This window comes from Ptychodera flava, chromosome 3, assembly GCF_041260155.1.
Source record: "Ptychodera flava strain L36383 chromosome 3, AS_Pfla_20210202, whole genome shotgun sequence".
Taxonomy (NCBI): Eukaryota; Metazoa; Hemichordata; class Enteropneusta; family Ptychoderidae; genus Ptychodera; species Ptychodera flava.
Genome location: NC_091930.1, coordinates 34,475,479 through 34,502,195, shown reverse-complemented (window position 1 = coordinate 34,502,195; position 26,717 = coordinate 34,475,479). Strand labels below are relative to the sequence as shown.

At 38.6% G+C, this 26,717-nt stretch overlaps 1 protein-coding gene across 4 annotated transcripts in view; it reads right to left on the bottom strand.

Moving 5' to 3' along the window:
- LOC139129875 (uncharacterized) overlaps positions 1–12,202 on the bottom strand; it is a 39,250-nt gene extending 27,048 nt beyond the window's left edge. The window contains exons 1-2 of one of the 4 annotated variants that reach the window (XR_011551708.1): positions 11,865–12,082; positions 7,897–7,923 (exon numbers count right to left, since the gene is read on the bottom strand). Coding sequence is in view for 2 of the 4 variants with exons in the window: in XM_070695559.1 (XP_070551660.1) it covers positions 7,897–7,923; positions 11,865–11,942 (105 nt within the window). In the remaining 2 variants the exon portion in view is untranslated. Of the gene's footprint in view, positions 1–7,896; positions 7,924–11,864 lie in introns of all 4 variants that reach the window. The other 3 variants (XM_070695559.1, XR_011551709.1, XM_070695560.1) reach the window with 3 other exon arrangements.
- Between the last annotated feature and the right edge of the window lie 14,515 nt (positions 12,203–26,717).

The following is a 26,717-nucleotide window of genomic DNA, read 5'->3' as shown; positions in this document are numbered from 1 at the left end:
TTGAACGAAGCGTGGGTTGTCAAAGTCTCCCAATTTAGTTTAAAGTTCCTTTCTTACTGTCTGGGTTCTGTTGCGCTTATATTTCGGGCTATATCTTCTTTTTTTATATATTGCAAAAATCATACTATATGGTGTGTAAAAATAGGTGGAGAGAGAGAGAGAGAGAGAGAGAGAGAGAGAGAGAGGAGAGAGAGAGAGAGAGAGAGAGAGAGAGAGAGAGAGAGAGAGAGGAGAATTGTGTGCAGAGAAGGATAGAGCGAGAAAGAGGAGACAGACAGACAGACAGACAGACAGACAGAGAATTGTGTGCAGAGAAGGATAGAGCGAGAAAGAGGAGACAGACAGACAGACAGACAGACAGACAGACAGACAGACAGACGGAAGACAGACAGACAGACAGACAGACAGACAGACAGAGGCTGGTATAGTGAAGAAGCGATGGGACACGGAGAAATAGAAAGGACAGACGGAACAAAACAGGGCGAGACAAAAATTCTACGTCACAAGACAGAAACCAGGAGCACAAATACAAACGATGACATGCAGGCAGGTACAGGCAAGGGCGAATGGTGGGGAGATGACAGACATAGCGAAGGAGAAAGAGATACAATGAAAGCGAAATACATTATAAGAAACAGAGAAGCAAACAGATAGATAGGGGAAAGCTAAACAAATTAACGAGTTTTTTTACGCATAGCTTTCAAAAGGATTGTAAATTGAAAAACAACATATGTCATTTCTAAGAGTTATGTGGTTTACCGTTGATGAGCTTAATTTGACACTAAGATTACTTGTAATATTGTAGGTATTTAAGTATTATTTTCTTCGTCGTAAAGACAAAATCCTTAAATACTTAGATACAGAGTAACTTGTTATCTCCTCACCCCTTTTATTTTTGAAACTCTCTTCAGAAAGATTGTCACCCAAACTGCCCTGCGCAAGTGACGTTCATTTGGAACCCAGAGTGACTGTGTCACGTGACCCAATCTCGTCGATAGGGTTTGTCGTAATTGAGCACGGCGTAAATTGCCTATCCTCGGGTCATGTAATAAAATTTGGACATGCAATATTTACATACTATTAATCTTCATATCTCAGACTGAATTCCATCATTGCCCTGTGTACACTAATTCATTAAGTCTTGCAAATATATGTCAGGTAATTTTTTCGGCATGTGTCCATCGCGGCTTGAGTAACAATCATCGACGTCACTTTGGCGAGCTGAAATGAACACAACGCGGCACAACTATTGTTCTTCGCTTTTTCCATTTTTTAAATCACGGTTTGCAAGCCGTTGTCTATTGAATTTGTCATCTCTTCACCCGCTTAGCCGTTTTCGTTTCATCACATCCGAAAAATATATTTTCAATTGTTGGAGTTTTGAAGTATATTAATTCCATTAAAAGGAATTTGCCCCGAAATATTTCAACTGTTTTTACGTACTGTGGTCACGGACTATCGGGAACCCTGAAGACAGAGGCTTGTACATCGCGTCGACTCGTTGGCGATGCAAAACCCCGTAAGATTTTATATTTAGAGCACTGTAATCTTTAAAATGAGGATTCTCACATGACGTGAAAGCTACGCTCCCGAAAACCATCGTAAATCGCGATATCGGGACTATGCGACGAGGTCCGCCTCCGCATTTTGACTGCATTTCACGCGAAGGAAACGATGCTCATTTGTTTGACCACACCTGGCCCAATTTACATTATGAAAGCCATGGAGTTTTCTTAGAGCGGGGAGGGGGTCATCCGTAGCTTCGTAAAACAACCTGACCCTCTATGATTTGTTAAATTGCACAGTCTTGCCAAGTCTTGCCTTCGTTCGGCTCATGATAAAAATGCCACGTCCTCTTAAGGTAGAACGCACCTCGGCGACAGACATTCGGACTCTCAAACCTTTACAATTCTCTTCTGATATACCACATGTGGGGGTTCATTTTAAAGCTCTTGGTGAAACAAAACTTTTCACCGGCTTAGTTTTTCGAAATTCGAAAATTTTTATTTTTCTCCATAGAGTTAACACAGGGATGGCGGCCATTTTGAATTACTAATATCGGTAAATCTTGGGTAATTTGTTTCTCTAGTACCAAAATTTGCATGGTGACCCCTATTTTTAATCTTGATTTTGAAAGAGAATGATTGAACGATTCATTGAGGAAAGTTAGAGCAAAAGTTAATAAGTCTTTCACTTTCGAGGTGCATACTACCTTAAAAGTAATGGTATAGGCACCTGGCTACATGAGGGCAGATTAACCAAGCTGGACAGTTGCCTATATATTGTGCTCACCTATTTGTGCAGCACATACAATTTGGGCAGTGTCTAAAACCAGGACTTAGGCTCATGGACTAGACTTGTGGACTGGACTGTGGGACTGGACTCACCCAGTTTTTTTATCAATTTTTCATAGTATCAAAAATACATTCCAATGCTGATGCAGTTTTCCCTTCACTAGAGTCCTCAGACTCAGTATCTTCCATGTAAGTTGACCTTTGTTTGCCTCAATTGACATACTCTTACGCAGAGAGGAGTTGGACTGTTTTGCCAGACGGCAGTGAGTGATGTTAGAGTTGACGTAAAATTTAAGGTAGACGAAATTAAGCACAATGTGTGCAGACGGATGGCAATAAGTTTTTTTATGAGACGCTCAGATTAACTGTGAGTGGAATGATTGGATGCAGTCACTCAGACATTTGTGACAGATGGAACAGTCAGACATTTGTGACAGATGGACCAGTAACAGATCTCATCAGAGCGATAAGTAATTTGACATTTCCAAAAGACTCGGTTCTTTTTATCACTTTGTCTTTGACACAACTTGTGTGTGCTGCACAAAGAAGTAAACTTTATATAAAGGCAACTGTTCAGCTTGGATGATATTCCCTGTAGTTTTCAGACTTCATGGGGCGAGGGTGGTGGGGGGATGAGGAATTAGGTTTGTTTCATTGTTTGTTTCTGCAAGATAGGCTTTAAACGGCGCGATAGAAGAAAGTAAACGCGATGCAGAATAATGGATGTGTTTCTGTACAGAGCTTCTGAAGAAGGATGATGTAAACTTAGTCATCGCGATATTTTATTTATTTTTTTTTTGGGGGGGGGGGGGTTATCCGGAAGCCTCATCATTTAAACTACAAATAGAGAATCGGAAGGCAGTTGAATATAAAACAGAAGAACGCGGTCTCCAAGTCGATATTAAGGCATTTTTCTTCAGAGACGCCGCCCACCTACGAGATGGGAGTCTTTTGACAACTGCATCGCACGCTTTTTAATGTCCTCGTTAATTGAAATCTCAACGTGGGACTTCCTTTTCACCCAGCATGCCCAGAGATGTTTTAGAGATCGACGTGAGTGAAATCGATGAGTGAGCTCACGAGCGCGCAACAGAAGAAAAACTAATCAGTCACGCATGATGAGACATAACAAAGAAAAAGATTGATATAAAAGTCTACAATATATTGACACACATTCGATGCAATCAGTGAAAACTGAAAAATCGGCAAACTCAAACAATTCTGGGCCCATCTTCCCCAGTCTCAATCAGTGCATTTCTGGGATGCCGTTCGCGACGAACAAATACAACACAGTGTTGAATTGTACTGTGCCCAAGCGCATGTTCTTAAGTTTTGCAAAAAAAATATCGGACACTGCTTCAGTTATTGTTTGGTATATTATAGGATGCAACGATTTTGCAAAGAGATTTGCTGTGGACCAATATTTGTATAAATTTGATTGATCGGCTCACAGAGCAATGCGTTTTTCACTTTATGCTGTAGTGGTTGACCATTGAAGACAACGTCGAACTATCGAAATGAGGGTCATAGTTCAAATATGTGAAAACTGGTTGCATTTGATAGGGGGGAAATATATACATCTCCTTTGAATGTTCAAGAACTCATTACAAGTAGAATCATAGAGACCCGTGCAACATCTTTTAATATGCTTCGCAAGACGTTACCCGCGACTCTGATGACCATTACTTACAGTTACAACTGTGCATACTATTTGACGATTGAAGTATCATAAAAGTGGCTGAAACAAACACTGTTTTGTGACACAAGCCAGTACGGTCGACGTCTCCGATCAACCGTGTTTTGTGCATCTCACTCCCGGCTGTTTCGCAGTAATCTTTAATCGGCTAGTGTTGAAATCAGGTTCAAAAGTGTTGTAATGCCTTCACAGTCAGTATTTTATGTTCTATGTATTCTCAGTTTCTGAAGATGTTGCATTTCCGTGCGTCGCCGGATATGGAACTGTATTCAGAACGAGGCTCTAACTGTTACGTCGCAGTGATAAAGAGGGCGAAGATGAATTCTGATGAATTGCACTGCGTTGCATTGTATCACATGCTGCGCTGACGACTCGCATTTTACGGCCAGATTGAAAATTTGACGACCCGTCTTGATACGCAAGCAGACGACATTTGGCATTTTCTATAGCTACAGCAATATCGATGAATCAAGACGATTAGTCTTGACTTCCTGATAACGTCGCTTGGATTGTGAAGACTCTAATTAGCTACACTTCAATATCTATGACGTGACTGATGGGTTTCATCAGACATTTCCTGACGCCTTGGTCCAGCCACGATCGTCGGTATGTCCTTCAAACTTTTGCAGTAACTGTGCAAAGTGCAGTTGCGTCCATTATAAAAGCGGTTATTAGCTCAATGATGAATACATGGCCGGTCTAAAAGAGGTGTGTGGCTAGTAATTTTCTTACAACAATGCATAATCTAAACGCCTGCCTCCGAGATTGACAGTGTAATTCTCTGGAAATCATGGGCAAAGTCTCTCCAGCATGATGAATGGGCGATAGTGAGAATGGTACATAATGTCGAGTTTTGATTGATCAACTGAAACTTTCCAGTTTGTCGACGATAATGAACCCGTTCAATTATCTTCAGTCGCTATCCCAACGCAAAACTATCAGTAACAGGCTGGGATTTCAGTGGTACGGGCGGACGGCATTGCGAAGCTAAATAGGAATTCCGAAGGTGAAATAAACTTACATCAAATTGCACGCAACATTCACGTCCAATAACGAACATTACTTTGTTAATACATGTAGTACTTTTTATCGATGATCTGTCTTGCTTAGACAAAGCAACGGTGACCGTCGAATCTCAAATTGGATATGAAAAATTTACAGCCTCATAAATTTTCACATCTAATTGCGTTATTATTCTGTCAGCGAAGCAACTGATCTTCTCTTACCTGACTGACTTCTGAATAATCTGTGACATGCGCAATAAAGACAAATGCATACACCCATTTTAGCAGTGCAGGGAATCGCTCCTCGGACGATCGCTTTTCGGATTACAAGTTAATAGAGCAGTTTCTTATAATTACAAGTTACTACATCGCAATTTCGATGTTCGACCGTGTCTGAATTTTAATTTCGCAAGCCAATTCTCGTTGACGCTGTGTTATGAAAATAAATGCTCCTTAGTTTTACGAAATGTTTTTCTCTGTCTCTCCGACTCTCTGCCTGTCTATCTATTTACCTATCTATCTATTAATCTATCAATCAATCTATCTATCCATCTATTCATGTATAGAATATATGGGCAGAGAGAGAGAGAGAGAGAGAGAGAGAGAGAGAGAGAGAGAGAGAGAGAGAGAGAGCGAGAGATTTACTCTTTACTTTTACCCCTCATCGTGAAGAGAACTACTTTGACATTTATGAATGATATTTATGAATATTACGAGTACCCATTAATTCGATTAACAAATCCCTGTCTCTCTTAATTGATTGTCAACTGTATCACGGAGTCACCAAATGCATGGGCATCCGAGCAGAAATGACAGGAGCTACGTAGGTGAGATAATTTAATTGTGGGCGGCTGTTTTGACCAACCCATCTGACTTAGAAAATGTCAAAGTTGAGACGAGACATTATAAATGAAAGGTGAAATATCAAATAGAAGTGTGCAGGAGAGAGAGAGAGAGAGAGAGAGAGAGAGAGAGGAGAGAGAGAGAGAGAGAGAGAGAGAGAGAGAGAGAGAGAGAGAGAGAGAGAGAGAGAGAGGAGAGAGAGAGAGGAGAGAGAGAGAGAGAGAGAGAGGAGGGAGGAGGGACGTATCCCCTTTCGTCAGGCTTTATGATAATTTGACAATATTAAATAACATTTTGTTCTTTACAGCATTTTTTACGATCACTCCTGCAAGACTCGACTTTAATATGAACGACACTGTGCCTACTAGCCAGTACTTCGCCGTGTATGAACACTACTTTATTGTTCACTATGGCGACAATTTCAATACTAAACTATAATGCAAACATCATCAACAAATCAGAGAATAACGACAGCCGGAACAACGACAACTAAAATCCTTGTATTTCATAAACCACGGCAAATCAAATTAAATATTCAGTGACGTCGGCGATTGTTTAAATTATTCCTACTACAAATCATTAAGCGTGTTCTTGCACTTTTGACCATTGGAAATGCTGTTGTCGGGGGTAACAAGAGTGCGACTATGAAATTAGCCGTATGTGACGTCACAGTTACAACCAGTCTCCATATTATTGCATGATCGATTTAGGAGTTGGCATCGATAACGTACATAACGAGGAACTCTTTTGTCTGTTTGGCAACAACCTCAGCAGGGACCGGGTTTGAAAAGTTGCGAAGGGGAGTTAAAACGCTAAAATATGCCCAATACACTTTCGAGAATGTTAGTGTGGTATTATTACAACAGTTGTAGCAATTTGTTTAAACAGATGGAATGTTTTACATTAATGTTCTTGAAAATGTTAAAGTTTATTTGAAATTACAACAATTATCGATCTAGTTTGTCCGAGAGGGGAAAACACCCTTCAAAGCGAGATACTCATACACTGTATATCAATTGCAGTTTATATGCGACAGTACGTTTTGAATATATGCACTTGATCTGATAACTTTATTCTTGATTTGATGTGTAAATGTGAAATCGCTATATAGTGTTGGCGAGGCATAATTTCAAGAAACGTTTTGTCATGACGACTACCAGTTTCAGAGAAACTGAAAGTCACTGATAAATTGTTCAGTAAATTTTAAAACACCAAAACCGTCTCGAGGCGAGCATTGCGATAATTTCGATTATACACAGATACAAAATTACACTTGAAATGCGTGATATTTTGTTTGTAAGTGGACAGAGAACGACTTAACGTTTGTTTAGATTATTTCTCAGTTACAGACAGAACTCCCTGAAATTGAACCAGACGGAACTATCCGATTTTGTGTGTGTCGCAGCCTTATTAGCACACCGAAGATATTGCACCTATTTAGCAAGATTTGCTACATTGCGCATGCGTGTCTCGTCAACCCACCATATCCAGTGCAAGGCATGAGTACGTCGTTAAATTTCGTATTAACTGCCGAGTTCATTAGTTCTTTATGCAGCGGGTGACCTTTACAAACGGAAGTGTCCCCGAGGTATAGTCCTCATGAAAGTAGCGAGAACACGCATCACAAGGACAATATAGATATCAAAGAAACAATTGTTACAAAATTCATCAACAAAACAAAGCAAAACTAAACAAAACAAATATACCCCCTTTACTACCAGGCCTACCATATTCCCCCTATCGAGCCAGCAAAAAGCAGTGTTGAGAATAACCTACAGTCACGTACTTTCAACTACTCGGCATGTATGTCAAGCCGCGCAAGGCCAATAAAATTCATTTTTAGAGCATTATGTGTCTTCAAGGGCCTTCAAATGCTCACGTCTCTGTTAAAATGCAACATACGGGACACGCCATGCCGCACTGCTTTTCACCAACTTTACCTGATGGTGACTGATGAACTTGGCAGGATAAGGGTTATATACATATCGTTGTTATTGTTACATACATTACATTACATTACATTACACGTGTTATTTCTTTGAATAATGTCATCACTCACCGGTATCTTAACCGATCTTCCAACTCCCTGAAATTGAAACAACATTTAAAAGTGTGATGTGAACAGTATATGCAGATGACTAACATATATATATATATATATATATATATATATATATATATATATATATATATATATATATATATATATATATATATATCTGTCAGGTTCTGTGGCCACATTACATTTAGTGCCACTGTTGAGTGAGCGGATACAACAAATGCTCGGGCTCGTTACTAAGGGAATATTATGTCCCCTAACTAAAACACTTACGATTATCGTCTATTCCTTTTATTTCAGTTTCGATATGAAAGGGTTAAGCTAATGTTATATATTCTAAAATTTGTTGGACCAGGTTTCGTATCGCACACCGCCTAAGGGTGTATGTGAAAACAAAGAAGAGGGTTACTTTGGTAACGCTGATTTGCTTCACTTCAAATGAGATTTCGAATGGTTTCATAAATTCAAACGATTCCGAAATAAACACTATATAAGGAAAATGACATGTGTTTTCACGGAGATGACGAGTGTTGTAGGTATATATGTACTTACGTACCCGTCTGTCTGTCTGTCTGTCTGTCTGTCTGTCTGACTGCCTGCCTGCCTGTCTGTCTGTCTGTCTGTCTGTCTGTCTGTCTGTCTGTCTGTCTGTCTGTCTGTCTGTCTGTCTGTCTGTCTGTCTGTCTGTCTGTATGTATGTATGTATGTATGTATGTATGTATGTATGTATGTATGTATGTATGTATGTATGTATGTATGTATGTATGTATGTATGTATGTATGTATGTATGTATGCATGCATGCATGCATGCATGCATGCATGCATGTATGTATGTATGTATGTATGTATGTATGTATGTATGTATGTATGTATGTATGTATGTATGTATGTATGTATGTATGTATGTATGTATGTATGTATGTATGTATGTAGTATGTATGTATGTATGTATGTATGTATGTATGTATGTATGTATGTATGTATGTATGTATGTATGTATGTATGTATGTATGTATGTATGTATGTATGTGTGTGTGTGTGTGTGTGTGTGTGTGTGTGTGTATGTATGTATGTATGTATGTATGTATGTATGTATGTATGTATGTATGTATGTATGTATGTATGTTGTATGTATGTATGTATGTATGTATGTATGTATGTATGTATGTATGTATGTATGTATGTATGTATGTATGTATGTATGTATGTATGTATGTATGTATGTATGTATGTATGTATGTATGTATGTATGTATGTATGTATGTATGTATGTATGTATGTATGTATGTATGTATGTATGTATGTATGTATGTATGTATGTATGTATGTATGTAGTTTTATGTAAAAAAAAAGAGGAATGAAAGTTAAGAAGAACACAAAAGACGTAAAGAACAATAGATTTAGACGATTTTCACAATGTCAATCTTAAAAGCTTTTCCCCGAGTTCTCATTTATGTCACCTTACTTTGTTGTAAACGTGCGTGCAGTATTTTTATCGATAATTCATTACGACATGATGAAGGGATTTTACTGTCCCGTAAATCATCTCTTGTAATAATAAACCTTGAGCAATCTGGCATTTAAAATAATCGGCCTTTGCAAGGTCTGTAAAGACATTGTAGGCTAAACAAAAAATACCCGAAAGACTCGCCGAGTTGATCGCGCATGGAAATTGCACACTATTCTTTTACTCGGAGATGATTTATCGATAATCAGCGCCTGTTTTCATTTCTAGTGATGTAAGGCTGCTGCACCTCACCAAGTACGATTTTGATGGAAATTAAAAATACGTCTCTGTGTTGAAGCGGTTCAAGCTAAATGTCCCGGCTCAATCGTGCCCTTGTAAACGAGAAGAGCACCAAGGTCGAAGGTGAACGATACATCAATGGCGTTATCCGACGGCGACTTTCACATGAACAACCGATCAGAAATTCCCTCTCTCTCTCTCTCCCTCTCTCTCCCTCTCTCTCTCTCTCTCTCTCTCTCTCTCTCTCTCTCTCTCTCTCTCTCTCTCTCTCTCTCTCTCTCTCTCCCTCTCTCTCTCTCGTGTTTCCTAATACATAGATTACGTAAATAAATTGCCTTTAAACAATGAGTAATTTACAATGATGTTGAATCATATACACCGATGGTATATTTAGTTGCATTTGCGTCATAGAAAAAAAATGTCGTGTTAAGCCTTTTTAAGCTTGTTACATTTAAACACATTTGTGTTTTTTATGGATGTGACAAAAAATTCATGATGATGACATTTTGTTCGTGTGAGATTCCTTCAAATCGTTTAATCTCGCTCCGTCTGCCATCCCCGCACCCGGGGGTAATTCCCATAGAAAAGCATACGGATATGTGCCGATCGAACGGGTCACTTTTCAAGAAAACATCCCTGAACAGGGGTCAGTTTTCATCCAAAAAAACCTGAACGTAGATGGATAACAAAGTAAATGTCCCATACTTCAGAAAAGCCTTCACACTGTCACACATATTAGAATACACGATAAAATTCCCCAAATTTCTCACGAAAATCTCTGACAATGGATCATATTTTATATTGGATGTTTTCACCCTGGGCGGCACACCCCCTATGAAAATATTAGGAGTTACCCCCCCCCCCTCCCCATCATACCCTTTTGTAAATCGTACAATGCATGTCCTGGAGAGACTAATATTCTGAGCTGAAACATCGAAATTCAGCGGCTCACTTAATACTTGTTTCACATCCATAGATGCACACAACTGTACGCAGACCTATTACCAATGACTTTCAAGGCATTTGTTTGGCAATGCAAGCGAAATGTATTATTTCCTGTTGCGCATCCTGACGACTCATAATATTATTTTTGATTGCACGGAAGAGCCCGACAATGTGCCACTGGAATTGTGCAACTTACATTCTGCTATTAAAAGGGGGAAGTTACCATTTTGTCGGTGATGCTTTCTGCCTTGATTAGTATTTATGAAGTGTTTCTATCGAAATTTAATCCCACTGGAGAGATGTCTCAGGTGGGCATTCGAAGACGTCTTGCAAGGACAGAGATATGCTAAGACATTCAGCGTGCGTCGACTTCCCTAATAATACATGAAATTGCCACAGTGCGAAGTAACTAAGCGTCGAGCCCGAACGCGTGCTCTGGTGTCGAGTAGTTGTGCTACTTCGAATTATTCAAAGTAACATAAAATGTGACGCCAGGGATGCGATAGAGCACGTTAGACTGCATTTAAAAAATGTTCCCCCATGTACGCAGGGTTTGAATCGGAACACAGCTTTTTTATATCTCAACTAAAATGAACAGATCCTTTGTTTTGCTGACGACACGCACGGCAGACGACAGCTCCCTGAAAGTTCGGAAAATCCCGCGCTTTGCTTTTCGCGCCCGCGCGTCCCTCCACTACAAACCGTTACTCTGGGAGTTTCGCAAGAGATACTTACGAAGTTATATCACGTCGCGTTTAATCATTCAGTATTGTAAATTCAAACACAGTAAATTGAAGTTAAATAAAGCGCACTCTAATTTTACATATTCCTTGCTATAATGTTGAATGCTTATGTTTGTAGGCATAAGAGTTCTTGAAAAGGTAACACGATACAACTGGGGAGAACCTGATTAAATTTTCCTGTCACTTTTCTCGTTTCAAACAGAGTATTCTTTTGCTATTATGTGGAACGTATACGATAAATATACCATGCAAAGAATCTTTTAGTCAATTGGCTGTTTACCCTGCAACAGAACCCTTGAATTGAACTCAATTTTCAATGCTATATCACCAATATCATGTCCTGCTCATGTTCTTAAAAGAGCTATCCCTTTTTCAAGGTAACCAGCAAGTCGAAAACTAGTGCTAACCATGCACTGTACATTACACCTACACTTTACGGTATTTTGCAGAAAACTAATAAACGGTCGCCAACCGACATGGATATCACATTTAAAAAAAAGTATTCCAAAAATTGCAAAAAATTAATACTCACCGCATAATTACTGTCGGCTTTTGAAAACAATACTACAAACGAGAGAACAACAGTTGTTGCCAAAAGTGTAGTCCTCATTCTGAATGTTATCTGGCAGCGCTTCCTGATCTGGCACTTCCGAGTATTAGTGCGATCCTATTGCTGTGCTGTGCTGCAGGTATCTACCAAGCAATCCGCCGATGTGGAGGACTTTTATATATGTGTGTATGAAAGCAACCCTGTCAACAAGCCGACCAACACCCACCGTTGTCGTAGTAGACCCTCTGTTATTGGATGACAGGTGAGTACGTGGAAACGAACGTATGCTGGACGTGGACGCCCCCCTCGTTGAGTAGACTGAACCAGTGGTCGCTGCGGAAAAAGAGACACCCTAAGTGCTCAGAAGTTGCACTTTATGCAAATCGTTTCTGGCGGGAAACAGAGTCATGTTTTCACCAAAAAACGAGTGCAGACTATTTATAACGACGTTCAGTGGAATTTGAAAAAAGGAAGTTTTGTGAAAATTGTTTTAGGCGATTAAAACACATAAAATCTAGGGGGTAAGACAACAAAGTCCCTTAAAAACAACGTATTTCTTGTAAATCAGGTCGAATAACTGCTCTTATTTGAATTATGGAAACGTAGATATTGTAGAATTTGATAGCCTAAATTTCTTCTCTTACACAAGAATAACAGGAAATAGCAAATCAAACCAACAAGTTTTAACCAGTTTCTCCCTCAACTCACAATAAGATTCTCGACAAAAATTCTTCTTTTGTAGAATTGTTTTAAAAGATCTGGAATTATGTCTCGAATTTTTGAGTTGCAGACTACAAGAAAACTTTGATTGATAAGCAGCGAACAATGACTGTGGGACAGCGTTTCCGTGTATGTCATGATTGATTTCTGGAAAGCAAATTCAGCTGAATACGCAATAGAGCAAGTAAACCGTCCTTTGAAAGGCCGGAGAACTTATCGTCACCAGATTCTTACGTAAAACTGCATTTATAGTACGAGAGGGTTGTCTAAAATTTCAAGATTCATCAAATCAAAGTATGGATTTTGTCTCTGTTTTCTCAAATAAAATGCGGCATGTAAGATATGAAAGTTAATCGTAATGCATGGTCAAACAAAACTATTGGTTGTACCTTGGATTTAGAATACATGATACTAAAGATACAATTACAGACATACATGCATGCATCCATTCAAGCCTGCAGTATAGATTGACCAATAGATAGATGCATAGATAAATAGATAGATAGATAGGTAGATAGGTAGATAGATAGATAGACACATTAATAGAAAGAGCAATAGATAGATAGATATTTTATACATGGAGATAGATAGATAAAGACAGATAGACACATTAATAGAAAGAGCAATAGATAGATAGATATTTTATACATGGAAATAGATCAATACATTGATAGAGGATGGATGGATGGATAGATAGATAGATAGATAGATAGATAGATAGATAGATAGATAGATAGATAGATAGATAGATAGATAGATAGATAGATAGATAGATAGATAGATAGATAGATAGATAGATAGATAGATAGATAGATAGATAGATAGATAGATAGATAGATAGATAGATAGATGGATGGATGGATGGATGGACGGACGGACGGACGGACGGACGGACGGAAGGAAAGGACAGACGACGGACAGACAGGACAGACAGACAGACAGACAGACAGACATACATACATACCATACATACATACATACATACATACATACATACATACATACATACATACATACATACATACATACATACATACATACATACATACATACATACATACATACATACATACATACATACATACATAAGACACACGTGATGTAGAATGTTTGAAAAGGGCCGCTATCTTTGTTTGATAAGGCTTATTACGTCACCAGCCTACGTAGGATGTCGTTCCGATCTGAAATAAATTGCCATATATTACAAATGCATAGCGGTGTGTGACTCCGCACTAAGGTACCATGTTATCGCGTTGATAACGTGACCCCTTGTTGGATATACATACTTTACGATACCCGATGTGCACTTCGACAGGAAGGAAGGAAGAGGAAGGAAAGGGATACGAATTTGTGGACACTGAGTAATATCCCGCTTTTCGATCCCTGAGTCAAACACGGTGACCTGTCACCTTAGTTTAGTGGCAACGCAACGTGTTATGTCGACATTTATCGCTTAGAGGGATGCTAATGACTAAAAATATTCGCTTTTGTTTCAAATGACTGTTATAATCCCTTCTCACTCGTTTACGTAAATGGAGACCTCCACAAATGGCGATTACTGAAAAGGAAGTCCTCGCTTTGAAAGGCATGGAACAGTCTATCCGGTGTCGTAGAGATAATTCAATTTATTCGGCACACTAGTTAGCGTTCGTCTCTTCAGCGATGGACCGGGCAGAATGACTCGGGGATGTAGGATGACTCGGGCACGTTCGTCATCATCAAATTCATACGAGCTAAGTTTGCCGTCTCTTGACAGAAAATATGGAATTTATCCTCTGTTCGTTCTACGTCACCAAAGCCCACGTCCGTGTCATAAAATTCTGTGCGTCGAAACTTTTTTTGTATGCAGATCTTCGGTGTGCTCGTCAGATTAAAAAAAAAAACAACAGAAAACGAACATGGCGGCTGGTATTTTTCGGACGATCGAAATTTGCGTGTAACCTAAAATTGCGTGAAACCAATTATGATTATTGAAGTTTACATCCACTTGACAAATTTTTGATGCTTGATTGTGTTTAGTTCTGTCCACTGTGAGGAGGTTTGTATACGTGTATCTAGACCCCATCGTCTGAACCAAGCACCTTAGTACTTTCATGATGTAGACTACAGTTTCAACTACAACAACGGGGTCAAGTGCTAAGACTACTCGACCGCACGCTGAGCTTCCAAAGGTCGTGCCGTTAAATCAACACCTTCATAGAATTTGACAATCATAATCCATAATTTCGCATTAAAATGCAAGTGTAGGAAAAGGAATAACAATTACTTGTCGGAAACAACAAAACTCGAAGCTGGTCGAATTGTGCGTTATGATTGCGACTTTAAAACAAAGGGTGCGGCCCTCTAGATCGATGTGACAAAATCCGCGCTGTTGAGATTCAGTTGTTCTCGAAAAAACGACGTAATTTTATCTGAGGTAAATTTCTGGGCCTATGCTATCCGGGAAATCGTGTTAAATTCGAACAAGATATGAGTTAGTGTAGATCGAGCGATCGTCTGGCCGCTTTTCCCCCGTAAACGAACGTACACCTACGAACCTCGCTCACGCAACCGACGACTAGGAATGATATACAACTTGCCCACGGCGAATTGATATTATTCCAAATAATGTAGCTCAGAAGTTTAAAGCGGAATCGTTTAGGAAAACTACATTTCTTTTGCATAAAAATGATGGATTTTTGGCTTGTGAAGACGTCACTCGTATTTTCCTTCGCTAAAAGATGAACAATATTAGGAATAAATATAAATTATGCACATCGTAGTTAAACTCTACGTGAAAATTTTCATCGATATTTTCATTTATCTGTCTACTTAGCTAGCTACCTATATGTCTGTCTGTCTGTCTGTCTGTCTGTCTGTCTGTCTGTCTATCAAGAACGTTGATAAAGCAATGCACAGTGTGTATACATCATGTTCTCGTGGAATGTAATATCTAAATTTGAATTTCCACAGTTGCAACCTCCAATGCTTTCAAGTTCTCTTTATTAGTTCCTTCCTAATTGTGTTTAGCACAAATTAACACAAAAATGAGACAATGACGTCACTACTACACTGCCACATCACGAAACAAACAACGCTTTTATCAAGACTTTTAACCGTTCGTTTGATGGCCACTACCGTACCGAGACCCAACGACAAACCTGAACTGCAGCCGACCCAATTCATGGAAGTTGTGCAACGGTGTACATTAAAATGTACTTAATTTAGTCTGTCTTTTGAGTAAAGGAGTTAATTCCTATGACGCCTAAGGGTGACAATTGCGGATAATTGCCCACACACACTCAGGAGATTGTTACTTTCATTACGCAGACGCTAAATTGATTAATTAATGAGGCGTGAGGCGCCAAGGCCCACTTCCGAAAGAGACATAATCAAGGCGTTTTGCATAATATTCACATTGTTCTATTGACATAACCGGTGGCGTAATTTTACCGGGGGAAACGAAAGCCGTCATTTTTTTTTTGAAAATTGCTCACAGGGCCAAATCATTTGCCATGACAAGTTGTTTTTTTTTAACGTTTACTATGATTTGAATACCGAATGCTGAATATCATATGTAAGCTAGACAGCGAAAAGGACTAGAAATAAAAAAAGCAACGGGAAGGGGGATAATAACTCTGATGTATGTATGAAATTAGGCGAAAGACCCTAAACAGCTCGCCTGTTTGCCTTGATGAGATAACCGATTTTGTGTCCACTGAGCTTAATCATCGGACATTTGGTAAATTAAATAGACTTAGTTTAACCGACACTGTAATTCAATTACTGCTGCTGCGATGACTTGTATCAGCTATACGCGGGGAATCTGAATGTGGCCGAGTGCTGGGTTGCACTGAAGCGAGGCCTCATGGGAAATGTGATCTGGCGATCGCAAGTGTTGTATAGAGACAGTAACTACAGTGTAGCATTTGGCGTTTGAATAACCAATGGAATTTTCAATCTTTTGAGGGGGAAAAAAATTCACTCCTGATTTGCATAATCTTTGCGCCTCTCTTAATTTGCATATTCGTGACAATTTTTTTTTCAAGTTGAGCTCCGTCTGTGCGTGTTGGAATTTACGCTGATGCGCGCCTTGACATAGACCTTTGCTCAAACTTTCTTTAAATAAATGAAACTTCCAACCAGTCCGTTACTAAATCTAAAGTAAATATCAGGGGTCACCGTGCAAAGTTTGGTGCTAAAGAAACAAATTACATTGGTCAGATATTTGAAATTCAAAATGGCCCGTGTTAATTAAATATTCGATTTCGGAAAAAACTATGGCAGTAACAATGAGACCCAACAAGAGAAGTATAAAAAAAATTGCGAGTCTAAATATCTGTCGGTGCACAGGATGTGCGTACTGTAGCTCCGAAGGCAGCACAGTTGGTTCCAGTCGAATAGCGATCAAAATGTTGCATTTCTATTGGGAACATTAAAAATTTTAGCAATTACTTAATTCATGTCATTTGTGAATTATTCAGCAAGGCTCTTGCTTGATCAAGATAAGAAAAGACAATAACGAATCGGACGATATGAGCAGTTTCGTGAGCCGACGTTTAAGGCAGTGTCGATGGAAAAATACTATTGGCATTGTAGATTAATAGTCACGTGATTATTGGTATGCTGATCGAAGATAGTATTGTCTTCGATAAAGCGAACGCAGGATGAATTTTATTTTTGATTTCCTTTATCCCCCTGATGGCTAGCTGTTTTAAAGAACTTTGATTAAATTTCAAAGTTTGTATGATATTTAGAAGATTGTAAATAGAGGGTCAGATAACAGAAATGCGATGCCCCTGTTGCCTCGTTTTTGTGTAGATGCGTTTAAAACCTCAGTAAGTCACGCCCACTTGTCGGCAATAAAGGATCGATGGCTGTAAATTTTGAAAATATCTGCACCACTTTGTCCCGTACATTTTCTGCCTTTTGATTTTTCCTCACGGGGACGAACTTAAAGCCTTCAACGATATTATCGAACACTACACATACGGATAAAATACCGTTTAGACAAATTGTACAAGAGGGAATCGACATAGTTGTTGGAGTAGAACACAATGTATTTTAAAAACAGGAAAGAAGGTTGTGCTGTACAGTACCGTACATTTTACAGGTAATGAGGCCCCTTATTAATGAGTATACGATACACAACAGAGTGCTATATAGATTTTTGGATCAACAGCAAAATTCTTGTGAATGCTACTCTTGTAGTATGGTAGCTTTAATAACCGATTATAGCGACAATTTTTTTACATTAAGGTAGTATGCGCCTCAAATGTGAAAGACTTAAACTCTTGCTCAAAATTTCCTTAAAGAATCTTTCAAATATTCTCTTTCAAAGTCAAAGTAGGGGGTCATCTTGCTCATTTTGGTACTAGAGAAATAAATAACTCAAGATTTACCGATAATTTGAAATTCAAAATGGCCGCCATTGCTATGTTAACTCTATGCAGAAAGAAAAAAATTTAGAATTTCGAAAAACCAAAGCGGTGAAAAGTTTTCTTACACCAAGAGCTTTAAAATGAACCCCCACAAGTGGTATATCAGAAAAGAATTGTAAAAGTTTGAGGGTCCGAATATCTGTCCCCGAGGCGCGTTTTACCTTTTAGTTAAAATATTTAGAGAAGCTGAACACATGTTTTCGAACGTGGCACCATGAGTGTAAAATGAAGATATTCATAGACAATGAGCGTTCGGTCGTGGTTGCACACGTCATATATATATCATCACGATTGCTGAGGTACCCCTGTCATATACCTCTCTGCTCATCACAGGAGCACGCTCAGTGTTCAGCATGAGAAATCGTTTCGTCTGGAGACAACTACCAGCCAACGAGAGCGGTACAAGGACAGACAGAAGTGGAAACATGGCCATCTCTGCATTTGGTTTTAATAAGCTTGAACAAACGTAGACATATACTGAATAAAGCGGTCAGTGAACTTTGAGCTCACCGCGTACTTCTGTTCATAAAGTTATATACAACATCTCATTTGTTGAAAATACGGCTTTTCATATCTCGGTCACTACATGACAATATGAACCAAGAACCAATGAGCTAATTTATTATTGCGTTCCCGCAATAATTTGGGAGGAAGGCGATATATATAATCTCGGGGAGATGTTACTAGAATTCGTAACCGTTTAGGCAAATATTTTTTGTTATTTGTAAATACCTGCATTCACTGTAAGACTTCAACCTAGCGGCCTTACGTTATGTTTTGGTGTATCGTCTGATGTGATTCGCAAATTTAAGTATGTGGCCGCCAATGGGAGTGTCTTTGAAGTACATCGGTTGTAAAATAAAATAAAATAAAATAAAATAAAATAAAATAAAATAAAATAAAATAAGATAAATAAAATAAAATAAAATAAAATAAAATAAAATAAAATAAAATAAAATAAGATAAATAATAATGTTAAATTTATGTTTCAAAGGCACAGTGTTTATGTCTCTTCGATGCTAAAATACGAATGTCGAATGTTTCAAGAAGGATGTATTTTGAGAACAATTATGTTAGTCGTCTGACAAATTTCCAAATATGATACGAACAACATGCAATTGGGCTACACCAACTTCATTCTTACAAATTTCCGCGCTGTGACCCATCAACCCCGACCCCTGTATTTTCGTTTTGTTGGACTTCCTTTGAAAGTCAAACCTAAGCGTCACGTAATTGATCGCCTCTGTTTTGGTCTCTAAGTCTCTCGATACGATAGAGTTAAGGTGCGATAATAATATGTCACACAGTGTAACCCTGCAGATTTGTGTCCGTCTATCACCGAGGCGAACTCCCTTATTCAGTTATTCGTTGGTCATTTTCTACCACATTTTTTTCACGGCTGTATTTATATCTGTCGTCTGCTGAAATCCCATGTCGACAATTCATTTCAAGTCGAGTAAGTAAGCGAAACCCATGAGTACTCGTCTACGATGTATCAGATATACAACGATGGCTCGGTGCCTGCTCGTCTTGTCTGGAGGAAGAGTTGATCTAGATTTGAGAGCACGAATTAATGAAACCACAGTGACTCCGATATCAGGTTGCAACCCCCGTGCGCATTGGATGCAAGCCCTGCCTATATTTTATTGCGTCGAGGGTGATAGTTGACGGCTATTTTAAGACAAAAAGTGCAAAATGTTAACGATGATGTCCTATTACAATGGATGAGAAAAGAATAATGAAGTATGTACCTTGATTCAACTAGTTTCGTGGCATTTAAAATTTTCACAAGAATTAACTTAAAGATACGACAGATGAAGCTCACTACGGCAGGTTACCTTGAACTTTTCTCTGGTTACATTGTCCGGGGTATGATTTGCGGGGGAGTGATAGACCGAGTGATGTCGCAACAAAGGGACTATTCAACCATTAACCCCTTTCAAACCCTGACTTCGCTTCATTTACATTCTTCAAGTTAATACATACGGTGGATCTATCTAACGGAGAGGTTGACGATCAACAGGTGGGGAATGTTTGACGTGCATATCTGCACGAACACTCGATAGGCTGAGCCGTAATATAAAACGAATTATACAGCGATGCGCTGGTTTCGTCACGGTGAAATCGTGAACAAAACCATTTCTTTGAAGATGGCCGTTTATCGTTTCTTGCTCTTTACTCGATATTTCGCGTAACTGAATTCGCGATTTCATAACTCATTGTTACGGGTACATCCTTGCACAGTTTGTTTTTTCAGGTCACTGTATCAAAAATAATCATTCTAAAAGAAAGGACATTTTCCGAACACATCGGCTCAACCTCACACAATTGCCAGGCTAATTATTCACTCGTAAAATTCACACTGCCTGACAAATCAACGTCGAGAAACGTCCCTCGCGTACACTGACGTCTAATTTTCAATTATCAATCCCTGCCTGAGGTTCTACACCAGCCAGGGCGCTCACCTAGGCCTCAAGTGGCCCGAATCCTGCCGTAATAACTCTCAATTAGTCATGTACCACAAACACAAATACCCATGTGACCAGTTCTGCCGTAGGCATCTGAACAGTGCCTTGCCCCATATCAGTTGTTTGCGTGGTAATCACACGTGCTTTCAAACTCTCTTCAAATACTTTCCGCAGACCACCGTTTGTAAATAGATGTTTACCAACCTATGTTCATCTATTTATTATTTTATCTATTTATTTATTTCTTTTGAAATTAGTGACCGACTTATGATCATGAGTAAAAATCGTTTGGGTTTTTTATTATTTTAATGTCGAATCGAAAGGCTAGGAAAATTACACTAGCACATATATTCTGTACATACATACATACATACATACATACATACATACATACATACATACATACATACATACATACATAGATAGATAAATAGATAGATACATAGATACATAGATACATAGATACATAGATACATACATACATACATACATACATACATACATACATACATACATACATACATACATACATACATACATACATACATACATACATACATACATACATACATACATACATACATACATACATACATACATACATACATACATACATACATACATACATACATACATACATACATACATACATACATACATACATACATACATACATACATACATACATACATACATACATACATACATAATTTTAATTTCAAAATGATAGTAAAATCAAAAATATGCTTTGGTTTTAGCAGTTTAGTTTATAATGACAAATTTTTTTTTTTAAATGACAAAGTTATTTAGGCACTCAGGAAGAGATGCCCAAATTTTGCAGAATTTCATATTCAAAAAGCTGTAGACTAAGTATCGATAGAGTAGTTCTGTTTACGCATTATAGGGTCATATCAAATCATTTTCTCACGATTTTTGTCATGCCTACATGTGATAGCTTGTAGAGTAAAGACATCAGGCGTTCAGACAGGGTGTAAACCGAAGATCAGAAATCAGCAGTGATTAACGGCTAAACTTTCTGATCTACCACTTGTAGGGGTTCATTTTAAAGCTCTTGGAGAAAAAGAAAAACTCTCACCGGCTTGGTTTTTCGAAAATCCCAAATTTTTAACACAGGAATGGCGGCCATTTTGAATTTCAAATGTCGCAAACGTTGGGTAATTAGTTTAGTTAGTTCCAAACTTTGGACGGTGACCCCCGTTTTTTATTGTTGATTTGATAAGAGAATGGTTGAAAGTTTCATTCGGGAAAGTTTGAGCAAAAGTTCAAGTCTTTCACTTACGAGGTGCATACTACCTTAAACGATAAAAGCACTTGCATCACATTTACCGCTATTTTCCCCGCTTTAGTTCTGTTGACAGCAAGTGAACTATAAAAACAGTGCCATGAAAATTTCCAAATCGGGGTCTCTTCAGCGTAGTGTGACTAATTAGAAAGAAAGAGTACAGGCTGTAAAGATTATACTTAGCGTTGATGACAACTTATTGCGTTGAATTTGATACGAAAGAAATGGAGTAATAAAGATCACAGTTTTGCCGGGAGCGTTCCGGGAAGATCGTAAAAATAAAATTATGGCGCGGTGATCAGCTCGCAAGACTTTGAGCGCGCCCTTGCAATGGAGTAGAGATATTAGGCGTTCGATTTGAGATTTAAGGAAGGTGAGAAAAGAAATATTCCGAACAAGTTATGGCACCGTTGTCTGTCATCGAACCATTTTGGTAGCCATAATTTTTGTACAATGAAAATGTTCCGATTCAGCTGTACAGAGAATCATCATGTTGAAACTTTAGAATTTGTCAGTGAACACAAGTTGCGGAAGAATAGGATCAGTTGTTATTGTCGAGAGGTTAATGTCAATACAGAGTACAATTCAGAATGAAGATGAGTTCAAAGGGCCCGCAACACACACATTATTTAGAAAAGGAGAATTGATCGTGTTTTGAATACAAAGAAATAATTATTGCAGGATTTCGCGGCACGATTCATTTATGTAAATGAGATTTATGGTAGCGAGGGGTAGCGGAGGTAGTAGCGGAGACCTTTAGGAAAATAATATTGTGCCTCGAATTCTGCTTTGTATACAAAGACAACCTATGTCAGGTTTCTGTATATCATGCTATTTATTAGTTAGGAAAAAACCCTCAAATGTTATATCTATTTTGAATTCCGCTGCAGTCGTCACGTCGCAGTAGTACAATTTCATGTTTATATCAATGAGATTTATATCGGCAACAGGATTGGATCGAAACACACAACAAATCTTATATACTACATTCTATAACGCAAAAAAATAACACAAGTTGAAGTTTCGAATCTCTACAAGAGAAAACATGAACGATTCTTCTTGGTCATCGCGAGAACCTCTGCTACCTCAAGGCGAAGTGTCGACAACTGTGACCCTTTAGATCGCTAAAAAAGCCCCATACCAAGCAGTTCTTATTATTAATACTGGCAATCAGTAGCTTGACATAAAACCAGGACAACTTCGTAGAAATCATAGTTGTATCAGACCTGATTAACGAGATACCAAGTCAAACAAAGGATCGTATGTGTTGACTTGGCCATTAATATTAAACACGCTGGAATCAAATGTCACGGTCACTGACCTTTTCGGCATTTCTTTTGTCAAGACAATGAGATACACAATTGCAGCACCCCTTGTCAGCGTTGACATTTGATAAATAAGGTATATTGTAAAGTTAATTAGAAAAAATTACGTTTTGAAGACATCATGCATCGTCGCTCTCTCAGACACTAATTATTTCCTGTTTCCATCCTGGAAGGGATTTTTATTAATTTCTGTTGGTAATTCTGGAGCATGTATATCCAAGTATACACGATCAAATTATTTAGTTAAGGTTGTCCAACTGTCCTGGGGATCTTAATCCTCCCTAGCCCCGTGGGAGGGAGACGCCATAACCATCGATGCAAGCACCGCATAGACCTTCTGGTGTCTCTGAAACAAGACCGAGACATGACAAATAATTTGTTTGAGTTCAAAGGTCATTTATACGTTGGATCTCCGAGGATCATTGCGTCGACAAAAAATAATCTGCCACCGCCTTTTATGTTTTGCATTCGAACTAGCACGAATGTTACATATTCTTGAAAGTTTGTAAAATTTAACTTAATTAACAAGGTTGATTTACTTTCTTGGCCACTGATGTACCCAGTAATATAATTAAATTTCATATCCGTTGGCTAATTCAATACGAAAATGATCAAGCATAATAAATGTAAAATAATCACCAGCTTGTTTCAAATGAGGAAAGCGTCTGACGGGTGAACTTCATCAATGTAATGACAAACAGAATTCTCTTTCTTCTGCTGAACAATGCCTTGATGAATAGACTATTAAAAGTGAAAATTACCTCTGAAAGGTCGAAGGTCAAAGGTAAATTATACCAAAATGAGGCTGAACGAGACGAATACAGGATCTAATTTTGGACTGCTTCCCTAGGATGTCACAGCTGACAAAATGAACGGAACAAGAAAGCCCTTCATCCTGTAGACGCGGTTCGTTGCGGCTCACTTCATCAAAGTTAATCCATAAATTACATGTTTGTATCACACGTGGACGTTGTCAACACGAGAGCGGGGTACACTCATCGTTAATTAACCATTGAGAAGTAGCAAAGACGTGATAATAATTCAAGCGTATTTTTTTTGAATGAATTTAGTTTATGACTTCTGTCGTGTGCCATAATTATGATTTATACAAACGGATTAAGGATGCTTTATTCAAATATTAATTTCGAAATTTTGACATCAATTTTCGGGTTCTTACTGCTAGCAAATGTAACACTATTCCAATTCTATTAAAATGACAATGAAATCATCTAACGACATTATCTCATCTACTTTGTTTTTATCGCGTGAAGATTTTTAATTTATGTTGCTATCTTTATCACTAAATGATGTCGAGATGTCATCAGTTTTATATGTATCTCCAACAGGTACTTGGATGACATGTGTTTTCCTTTTTGGAATTGGTGTATACCGGAAATGACGTCATCGAAATGTTACGCGCTAAAAGCGGAGCGGGCAGAAGTCGTGAAGTTGAGAGCTCAAAAGAGAAAGCCGACGACGAGTGGAAGGGTAACATTGTACCGTCATGCAGTGTGGGCACACTTCCCCTTGACCGCTTTTCAGTCCCCACCAAGATATCGGATGGTTTGATGGTGCACGGTCTGAAACTTGAAGGCATTGCCCCCCCCCCCCCCGGCAGAGGAAAACAGGAGCGCCATATACACAGTAGATTTTGGAACGAAAGTAAAAAAAAAAGCGAAACCTACATGTATATGAGAGCACCTCTCTGTAACGTCATACAAAGATTGACGAATTTCATTGGCTGGCCAACTGACTTTTCATACGTTGAATGCCTCGGCGTTGAGTGGAAACGTCGATTACTTTATTTGCTCAAAACAGGGAAAACAGTACCGTATGCAATTAGATGGTGGTCGATGTCATTATTATAGTTGTTCGTGGATTTGGTAAAAATCAACCAACTAAGGTGGATGCCATGGCTGTTCTATACCCCAGGGAGGAGGTATGATGTCGCTTTTGCGTTGCACGACGCCGTGGACTCAAATTTAGTTAAAGGAGGACAGTTTTTAGGGGATGAATGAAGGAAAAAACAGAGAAAAAACTCCACTTTTGTTCAGACTTTTGTCGGTATTTGTCATCAGGGACAATTAGATATACATTTGTACTAACAGGCATCCCCAATTCTAGCAATATAAAATTTTCTCTTCAAGCGATCAGATGACCACTGGATGCAATGATACAACATTGAGGATAGCCTGTTTCTAGCTCTCTATCTTGACATCATTTCATCTAGTCTACATAGTTCTCGATTATTTTCATGAAATTATCTTCAGTGAATGATTCTGGGAATAGAAAATAAAAGGCCCAGCAGAAAATGACGTCACGTCCCTGTTTTTAAAAGGCGAATGACGTAAACAGGCCTAGCGACGTTGTTCGGGCAACGGTGTGGTTGCCATGGCAGATTTTGATCGGCGTTGGCCCATTTAGGACTGTCAATTAGCAAGGATTAACAGCAATTAAGGCGATAGTATCCCTTCTCCTTAACTATCTTGCTGATTCGCCCGACCTTTTCAAGAGAAAACAGTTTTACCGGAATTAAAAAGTGAAGATAAGACAAATCACGTGGTGTTGATCTGATAACGGACTTCCGAAGTTTTATCACGTGACCGGTTTTTAAATCGTCTCTTCTGGGAAATTTCTCATTTCCGCCGCGTCTCTCTGCAGTAAGCATGAATTATTTGCTTGTCCAAAAGCTTCCAAGATCATTGACCGAAATATTGGTAAATTTTGTCGGTGCATTTTTTAAACTTCCAATCACGTGACACACATTGTTGACGCATCACACTATGTTTCGAGAATCTTGTTCTAATAATTATTAAAATATTTGCAACAATTCGCCTAAAAGCTTTGATAGCTAAGTAAATACTATACGTAATAGGATATAATTGGACTTAAAACAGAGAGAGAGAGAGAGAGAGAGAGAGAGAGAGAGAGAGAGAGAGAGAGAGAGAGAGAGAGAGAGAGAGAGAGAGAGAGAGAGAGAGAGAGATGATCAGAAAATTCTGACAGCAGCGTACTGTGGTTCACTGTGACCGTGACCGAGACCGAGTAAATGTTTAACAAACCAGGCAGTGACTTTCGAACCCAGGTTGTTGGTCGGCTAAAACTATCGGCTACAACTTTGTCGTCTCCACAATGGAGTAAGTACCACGTGCGGTTTAAAACAACAGAGATGCGATCAAAAGAGTGAAACGGGTTGAAATTGACAACATTTTGTAGTGTAACGTTTCTTAAATCTGCTGGCGAGGCCTTTTGATGAATACAAAATTAAAATGATTGTTATTTATGCATATTTCAACTTTGTTCCATAGAGCCAGTTCAGGACACGCACCATGTATTTCAGCTACGGTGTCTCCTAGCAACAGTCTCGCAGCAACTACATTATTTAAAACTGTGGGACAGCCGGCAATTTACTGTAATTGGCAATGAAGATTATCTATGAGATAAGGATCTTATGTTTATATCTTGTTTTATTATATTGAGATCAATTCCTAGATTAGATAAGAAAGTAATATACGTGTAACCCTCTTATCGATCGCGTTATTCACGAGAGTTACCGAGCGAGAGTTATCAAAACTCCATGGCGACGCGCTAGTCTGTAC